At 34.3% G+C, this 9,705-nt stretch overlaps 1 protein-coding gene across 6 annotated transcripts in view; it reads right to left on the reverse strand.

Annotated features, from left to right (window-relative positions):
- The window catches only part of LOC113237741 (modifier of mdg4), a 563,531-nt gene that overhangs the window by 106,967 nt on the left and 446,859 nt on the right, over positions 1-9,705 (reverse strand). Inside the window, exon 5 of one of the 6 annotated variants that reach the window (XM_026474355.1) lies at positions 8,203-8,441. The exons of the other annotated variants lie outside the window; for them this stretch is intronic. Coding sequence (XP_026330140.1) covers positions 8,218-8,441 — 224 coding nt within the window. The 3' untranslated portion in view covers positions 8,203-8,217. Of the gene's footprint in view, positions 1-8,202; positions 8,442-9,705 lie in introns of those variants that run through there. 6 annotated transcript variants of the gene reach the window in all.

Consider the following 9,705-nt stretch of genomic DNA (forward strand, 5'->3'; position numbering starts at 1 on the left):
ATCGTATACGCAGTTGCAGGGCAACCCTTGTTATGGTGAGTTGAACACAGCCATCTTGTTTTCCCGTGTTTCGTCTCTTTTTTATAAAATTTATACCCTCCCACGGCTAGCATTGGTTTACCCCTTTGTGAAAGTATCATTCTCCAATCGCTGACATTGGGATCTGAAAATGAAAGGAAACCTAGTAAGGAGAATAATATCGCTAAATTTTCAAGTTCATTGCAAATATTTCAAGGTTCGTTGCAAACTATTTTAATTGATTAATATAAGTAGCAGTAGAACTCTTAATGAAAGAGTTCGTACAGAGAAGTACTGCCACCTTACCTATTGCTGCCGCCAAGTAATAATGTGAGCATTATTGCGTTCCGGTTTTGAAGGGTAAGGGTTCTAGTGAAAGTGTAGGCTTATGGGATTTGTCAATTAACGTCCCAAGGCGACGGGCGCAGTGGCAGTACCCCAAAGTTCTTTGTGATTAAAAACTGTGAATTGCACTGTAACTGCTATGGACAGGCGTGTCGCTTAACACGAAGTGCACGCCTTGTTCGTCACATATCATGAAAAAAAAAGGTTTTTGAAAAATCATTGTTCTGAGAAAAATAATGAATTTGTGAAATTGAAACATTTTATCTGCATTTACTACATTTACTGCATTACATCTATCATGTTATTTGAAGCATGGGTCCTACATTTTCACAAATCTACGTAAGTACTTTGGAAATAAAATCATGTGTAAAGTGTTCCATTTTGAACAGAGGATGTTTCGTTTGAGAAGAAACCGCTGCACCCACCGGGTACTAATGAACATCAAAAACTTAACAAATTATTTAGTGCTTGGTTGGCATTATTAAATTTTTTATAAGACATACCTATATAGATGATCTTTATAATTGAAGAAAGCGACTTTAGTACTTTCATTCTCTCTTACACTAAACTGGGATAAAATGCTTTTTTATAATCTATTCCGAATATTGATTCGTTATGTCTTATTATTTAGATATCTGAAACCTCACCGAAAATCCTTTTTAAGCCTTGGAAGTACTTTTTTATCGTCATTATCATTGACGAACCATGTTGACGGCGGCGAGGCTGACCTAAGAATGATGCGGGTCACGTGTTAATAGATTCTATATCCTAGATTGCTAGCTATTTCAATTAAACCCTAAAGGCGCTTCCTGCAACTACGGTATATATGTTGGTACATTCAAACAGCTAGTTGAACGAATTGACACTTACAAGCCGACTCGTGAACTTTATAGTATTGATAAGAAGATGAACCTCCAAATAAATTGTCGCATTCATTTGCACCCAAAACTGTGCTAAGAGACAAATTCAAGGATAGCATTAAACTACGAAATATAAAAATGAAGTACGGAAAAATTGCCAAACGTATGTTATTTCTTGCACACACTCGTGCCGGCGTAAATTGACAGCAACATTATTAAATACCTAAATGACTTCCCGCCTGAGAAAACTGTCCTTTATCTTGTCTATAAATTATAAATTTATTTACTGTGAATTTATAATAGCGTTAAATTTATCACGTCTCTTGTTCCAGATTTTGTGGCGAAGGAAAACGTGACAAAGTTGCAGGCACACAATAACCCTGATCGTCCTACAGGTGATATACCTATATACCTTTTTTGCCAGTATAAGAATGAAGGTGGATATTGGTGCGAATGATACGTGTAGAATGATGAGTGTAGTGACTAGAATGTAGTATTATTTTTCAAGTAATTTTAACTATAAAATAACATTATCACATTATAAAGTTTTATATGAACTTAACCCAAATATGTTGACCGTAGAATGTTAGTAAATTACAAAACAAGATACAAATTAAGACATTTTCTATAAACATTTTCAATAACAACTTACTAAATTTACAGGTAATTTAAAGCGCGTGAAAATAACATTAATTTTATTATTTCAGCAACATTCTTTCATTATCACCTAGTTATTTATAAAAGGGCTAAAGACTTAATGACGAATTTTTTAAACTGAAAACTAATCAATATATTCCATACACTTGTGGGTCTTTTGTATGTTCGTCTTTATAATATATAATTTTATTCCCAATAGTATGCACTATTGCTTTGCAGGAATACTTGTCGTGAGAGGCGCATCGCCATCTTATTTTCGCACCTCTACCACTATTGACTCTGTATTTTATTCCTTTCCACAATAGCATTTGACAACCTCTTGTAGAAGTGTAAAAGCTTGGATCTCCGCTATCTGCAAAAGAAAAAAGATTTATCCGTGTCTAATTCTTAGGCTTCATAAACCAGCTCAACTCTATTAATAAAGTGTACAGGACTTCCGACAGTGAGCAGTCGAACAATTCGTCGAAAAAACCAGAAAAAAAGCGTTTTTATAACTTTATATTTCTTTATTCAGACTGTACTATCAAGAACTGATAAATATGTAGGTAATACTACCTCTAATACCTCATCAGTTCCGTTAATAACAATATAGAAAAAGATGTAAAGTGTAAACTACCGTATGAAATTGATACGCCACGTGTACACTTCCGGGAAATTAAGGAGGAATTAAATATTAGTTACTAAATCAATTTAAATGGTGTATTTTATTAAAAATGGTTGAAATTGAAATTGAAACATTCTATTTTTAAGCAAAGAGAAAAATTATATTGAAAAAACAACATAGTAGTCATCTCTTGGGATGAAGAGGGTTCTGGAACCTTTGAAACTATTAACTGCCTCCGTGGCCAAACGGTTACCATGACGGTCTGCCACGATGAGGTTACGGGTTCGATTCCCGGCCGAGAGAAATATTTGTATTTTTTTAAATAAAATCAAGCCTTGTATTAGTTCACATTTCGACTGTTGCAACGTACAGTATCGAAACTACAAAATGCATACTTTACAGTAGATCAGTTTGAAGTTATATTTTGACGTAGAATAATAAGTTTTAATAGTGCCGTGAAAATAAAAAACACATAAAATTAGCTACCATAATTGGGTGTCACTTTCACGACACTATTAAAACTTATTATTCTGAGTCAAAATATAACTTCAAACTGGTCACTGTAAAGTATGCATTTTGTAGTTTCGATACTGTACGTTGCAGCAGACGATTTATTTCTCTCGTGACTTTGGGTGTAATTTGTGGTTGCCTATTTGTGTGTCCATGGCACCCGCCGTACAGGGTTTCTTTAGTTAGGCTAAGAGTGTGTGCGTTATTTATTTATTTGATGCTATGGATATGATCATCACCTTGTATTAAGGAGACTAATGATCGGTGAGCCTTCAAGTGTCACTAACATATTATTGTATGCTATCGATACGACTTGAAGAATACTGTATTTCATATTTATACGTATATATATTTCTTAGGCATCTGTCAAATTGCCTGCAATATACAACTATTACTATGTATTATATATCTTTCACAATATCTTAGGCCAAAATGGCCGTTTTGGTTGATCGGAAGAGAATGTTTCTTAAGTATACTTTTATCTCTAATTAAACCAGTGAAACGACACCTAAACAACAAACCTCCCATCGATGCTGGAATAATGTAACTTAAGTCAAGAGCAATACCAAAAAATAAACTAGTAAAAATACCCTATAACATAACATACATTAGAAAAAAAATTTACAAAAATAACCTAGTTTCTTATTTTTCCTATTATAACGGCAGGAAGTCGAACCAGCGTATTGTAGCTTCTTTTTTCTATTTAGTAGAGGCGAAGCTGCAGAGCCATAAGTACCGCCGTATAGTTGTCTGCTTATCTGGTATTCCACGTATTGATATCTGATATATCACGGAGAGTATGCGATGTACTTGCATGATTTAATTCCGACTTTCCATCATCGAGGGAATAGACGTATGCTTGGGTGCCACCCCACTATGTAGTGGATATTCCAAAGATTCGCAGCAAGCCACATTTATACGGCGAGTGGAAATCCTAGTCTGCAGACATAGTCCCTCAACGCTATGACTAGGGCTTTTTAGGTGTGCATGCTACATCGTCGAACTCATCATTGCTTTCCATCACGTGAGATGGAGGTTAAATACGCACTTATTTATATCATAACAATAAAAGCTACTGGGTAGATAGCAAATTCACTTATTCATATCTATATGAGAATTTATCCATAATATAGTTGTGCCGAACGACCTAGATATTTTCTATAGTTATCTGCTTCGGTGGTGTCTTCGAATCTAGAATAGATAATTATTGAATAGTAAAATTTGTGAATAGGGGAAAATTTTACATTTACACAAAAAAGTTTCTTATTAATTAATAACGAAGATAATGGTTACATGTAAATCTCTATAAAAGCTCAAATTAGTAGTAGTCTTTACATTTTTATTTTTATCATGAATATCACTCTAACAATATGCTCAACGTCAGAAACAAAGTGAGATAAAAGTTGTATTACTTATTATTCTCATGATAACTAACAACATTAATAAAAAATCATGCAATAAAATATTATATCCCATTCAAAACGTGTACGATCAATCCAAAAAATCGTTGTCTTCAGTTCAAATCGACGTAAGTTACAATTTTTACGGATAATTATGTTCTTTGTTGTGAAATAAGGTAAAAACATTTAAGTCACGTCTATTAGTAAAGGACCCTATGTACAGTCAACACCACAGCTATGTCTTTTGTTCGAATGTCGCCTCCAGATTTGTTAATGTGTAGCTTGATGTGCTGTCGTCTGTTCATAAACCAAAATATTGATTTATCGACATCTTAGGCTTCGTTTTGAATTTTTTTATTGCAACATCTGTTGACGGAACGAACAAATCATGCACCTGATAGTAAGCTACACGCCACTCAGAGCTTTAAATTGCAAAGATCTGAGGGGCACAATCACTGCGCCTGTCGCCCTGAGACATAAGTTGACAAGTCCCATGTAATTTCACCAGTACCCTTACTCTTCAAAACCGGAACACAGTAATGCTGTCATTACTGCTTGGCGGCAGAAATAGATAAGGTGGCAGTACTAACCTGGACGAACTCTTTCCCATGAAGCTCTACGGCTACTAATGCTTTCGCGATTTCTACACATTGAAAAAGAAACTATTTTTTTCGGGATAAATCATGTATATTTGTTTTTTCACGTATATAATAAGCGAATGATAACATGTTAGTAACAATAATTTACATTCTTAAGTACTTGTACATATTCGTACCCAACAAAAACTAGACCTGTTACCTACTATCTATTAAAACCATTTTATCACTTGAACACAACAATACGTCTGACCAATTTATAATAACAATTTCATATCCATTTAAAGTAGAAAGTTGTTTAGTGTATTTATTAGTAAGTGAAGGTCTCTAAGTCTGTAATGTCTGGTCGTGATTGGTATGCAGAGTTATTTTTGAAATCAATAGAATTATTATATAAATTTTTTTTTTATGGACCTAAACTATTATATAAATGCAGAATAAATTATAAATACGTTTACAGGAGTGTATAAATTACCAAACAAGACAAAAGTAAAGACTGCATTTTGTATAACATTCTACAACATTTATAGGTTATATTAAATGTTTGGAAACAATTATTATTTCAAGAACATTCCATCATCATTACTTGATTATTATTGAGACGAATCCCCTTAAAACTGAATACGACGAAAGTTTTAAACAAGAACAATCAATAAATTCCATATATTTGCCCGTCTTTTGTGTGTTCGTCTTTATAATATATAATTTTATTCCCAATAGTATGCACTATTGCTTTGCAGGAATACCTCTCGTGGGAAGCACATCGCCATCTTACTTTCGCACCTTTACCATTATTGACCCTGTACTTTATTCCTTTCCATAACAGCATTTGACAACCTCTATTTGACGTGTAGAACCTTGGATCTCCGTTATCTGTAAAAAAATCTATGATGATGATTGATAGTTCTATGATTTCATACGCCAGCCCAACACGATTAATAAAGTATACTGTCACAATTAATTAAACTGTAATCAAATTTACAGTGAATATTTTTATTCAGATTACTGCCACTAAACCGAACGTGCTATGAACAATTGCGCTCGCTTTCATGCAAACCAAAATTATTAAATTATATTTTGCCGGGACACAACAACGTATATGGAATGTGCAGGCCAGACTACATGCTACCAGAAATGTTGAACGATTTACCAGGTACAGTGCTAAGTAATAATAACGCACACACTCAACATAGCCCCGCACTAGGGAAACCATGTGTCGCGGGTGACATGGACACACACATAGACAACCACAAATTACACCCAAACTCACGATAGAAATAAATGTAGGCCATACAAATATTTCTCCCGGCCCGGGAATCGAACCCGGGACCTTTGCGTGGCAGTCCGACATGGTAACCGTTCGGCCACAGAGGCAGTTAAAGTTGTGACAGTGACATTGAGGTTGATGTTAGGAAATGCAAAGTTGTTCTAAAGAGACACTATCTGGGTTTGTAGTATAATATCTACAGTACTTATTTAAATGTAAACATAATACTCTAGAATTAGTTAATTTAGGTGTCCAGCTTGTTAGCTCATCGCTAGGTGGTTACACCACTAAGTTTTTGCTTAGCGATAAAGAAGAGTCGCTTTTTTATAAAACCTTTTGTAATTGAAAAAAAAAATTGTAGTCGTGGTACTCATAGTGCAGGGCAATAGTTTAGTAGCAGTAGAGCTCCTTAAGAAAGATTTCGTCCAGGGAAGCACCGCCACCATACCTATTTCTGCCGTCAAGCACTAATGTCAGCATTATTGTGTTGTGGATTTGAAGGGTAGGGGTGCTGGTGAAATTACAGTCACATGAAACACGTAAACTATTTTTATTTTTATATAATACCAAGTGACGGGACGAACAAGTCGTGCGTCTGGTGGTGAGGGACACACGCCCATTCATCACAATTGCAGAGTCACATAAATCGCAACAATCGGAGTGGTACTGCCACTGCGCGCGTCACCTTGAGACATAACTTATACCAGTCACTTGGTATTTCAAAAAAAACCCTAGATTGAGGCCGAATAAGGTGCGGTTGTCTGGCACATTATTATCATCATTATTATTATAATATATGTTCTGGAACGATCTAAAATTCAGATAAATGCAGTTTTTTTTTATATCTTATTTAATTTCAGTTTTATTGTTAAGCAAAATCAGAGTGATTGACATTTTTCAAAGAAAAAAAGTTTAGGTGCCGATATCTCGAAAGTTAATAAAATACAAATGCGTTGTTTGTGATTAGGAGGGCAGTGTAATTGGCCATATCATCATCATCAACCCATGTGCCGGCCCGATGTGGCTTGAGGACCTTTTCCAACCGGTACCTGTACACATCATCAATACCTTCAATGAAAATTACGCCAACTTTTTGTTATTTTTGTAAACAGAAACAGAACCAAAATAAAAATAAAAAAATAAAACACAAAATTCGAAAAATGAAACAAAAGACTAATTTTGTGAAAAAAAAAACTAAAGAAACAAAAAACAAAATAAAAACAGAACCGGTCCGAAAAGTAAGTTGGCGTAGTGTTCATTGGAGGTATCGACATATGAGAACAGAGATTTAAAAACAAATCTCAATGTAAATACAAAAACACGGTTTTATTTATTAAAATTGTTAATTTTCACACAATTGTTGTTTTGTTTGAGGCTTACAGAATAGTAATAAAAAGAACCAAATATACTAATATCAAGATAAATAAAAACCAATTGCTTGATTTTTTTAGATGAGAGAATGCATGCCGTTACGAAATACATTAAAAATCTTACAAGCAAATCAAAACGTATTAGATAAAAATGACAATCATTTTTAATCTTAGGTACTTGTTCATTTTCGTATCTACTTAACAAAAACAAAAACTATTCTATCTATTAAAACTATTTTATCATTCGAACAAAATAAGATTATACGTATGACTAATTCATAGTTAAATTTTCATATTCATTTCAAGTAGGAAATTATTAAGTGTAGTGATTAGAATGTTGTGTTATTTTTCAAGTGATTTTAACTTTTAAAAAACGGTAATATTATAAAGTTTATCGTAGCATGTAGGTAAATTACAAAACAAGATACAAATTAAGGCAACATTTTCTATAACAACTTACTAAATTTATAGGTCATGTAGTACGCTAGGAAATAACATTAATTATTATTTCAGCAACATTATTTCATTATCACCTAGTTATTTATAAAAAGGATTAAAACTTATGACGAATTATTTATATAGAAAAAGAATCAATATATTCCATATATTAGTGGGTCTTTTGTGTGTTCGTCTTTATAATATATAATTTTATTCCCAATAGTATGGACTATTGCTTTGCAGGAATACCTCTCGTGGGAAGCACATCGCCATCTTACTTTCGCGCCTTTACCACTATTGACTCTGTATTTTATTCCTTCCCACAATAACATTTGACGACCTCTCGGTGATGTGTAGAACATGGGATCTCCACTATCTGCAAAAAAAACATAAAAGATTTATTCTTGTGTAATTTGATAGTTCCCTGGCGTCATAATCCAGACACTTCTATAAGAAGAGTTTCCAGTTTACGAAGTGGACAGTAAATTCATGATTTTTTACAATATCGTATAACCGAACTTACAATAAATATTTTTTTATTCAGACTACTATCATGACATAAAATAATATGTGTGATGATGTATGATGTGGTTCGTATCGTAGCGCGAAGAAAATGGCGATGGTCACTGAAGCCGCAAAGCCGACGCCCATGGAGCAGAAGAGTGCTGGATTAGAAGACTGAGGATCAATACCAGAAGCGTCGGCGGCCAGGCGGCTAGACCCCAGATGTAGTCAAAAAAACTTAGATACAAATAGCTTAAGGTCGCATAGAATTACGAGCAAATGAGGAAGCTTAGAACTCCGCAAGGGGTGACTAAAAGCTGAGAAAGAAGACTATTACGAACTCATAAATACGCAAGATCTATTTGCACTTATATTAAAAAAAATATCTATAACAATTCTGTTTACCAAAACTTAGAAACAGATTGATGTGAAGTGTAGTATAACATAGCGTATCATTTTTTTCCGAGAATTTAAGAAAGAAAGAAATATTACTTAGTAAATAAAATCAAGATCTCTGAAGAACAGTAGTATCTCGCGATTTATGTCGCTGTCGCACAAGTCGCGCTCTGTCCTGCTAGCCCTAAGGTTGCAAGGTGGGTCAACGGTATAGTACACGTTGCGGGGCGTCAATGGATGCGGCTAGCACAGAGCCGTGGTGGATGGCACAGACTTCGAGAGGCCTATACCAGCAGTGGGTGAAATCAGGCTGTGGATGATGATGATGAGATTAGAATGGAACTTCATTAGTAACATTAAATATCATAAACACGCAATAAGTCTATTTTTCAAGCTGTATTTATAAATTCGAAAAAAGCCTGCTTTAACATTAAGCGTAAATGCACACTTTAAATGGTAACCAGATACAATTAACATTATTATTATAACAACAAGATAGATAACATTAAAATGCAAAATGGCACCGCGGCGGCATGGTGCAAGTTCGTTTTATGATACTTAGGGCCAGCGCAAACCGACGGACAGCAAGGCAGAGGACATTAAATTTACCAATGCACATTTTATGGTATTACAATTGAAATACAGTATAAATTTCACCCACCGTAAATGTTTACAAACTGTCGAGGACGGATAAATTTTCGAAAGAACAGTATTATGTATACGATAAATAGGGCTAGCAC

The sequence above is a fragment of the Hyposmocoma kahamanoa genome, unplaced genomic scaffold, assembly GCF_003589595.1.
Source record: "Hyposmocoma kahamanoa isolate Upper Pololo Valley unplaced genomic scaffold, ASM358959v1 94, whole genome shotgun sequence".
NCBI classification, from domain to species: domain Eukaryota; kingdom Metazoa; phylum Arthropoda; class Insecta; order Lepidoptera; family Cosmopterigidae; genus Hyposmocoma; species Hyposmocoma kahamanoa.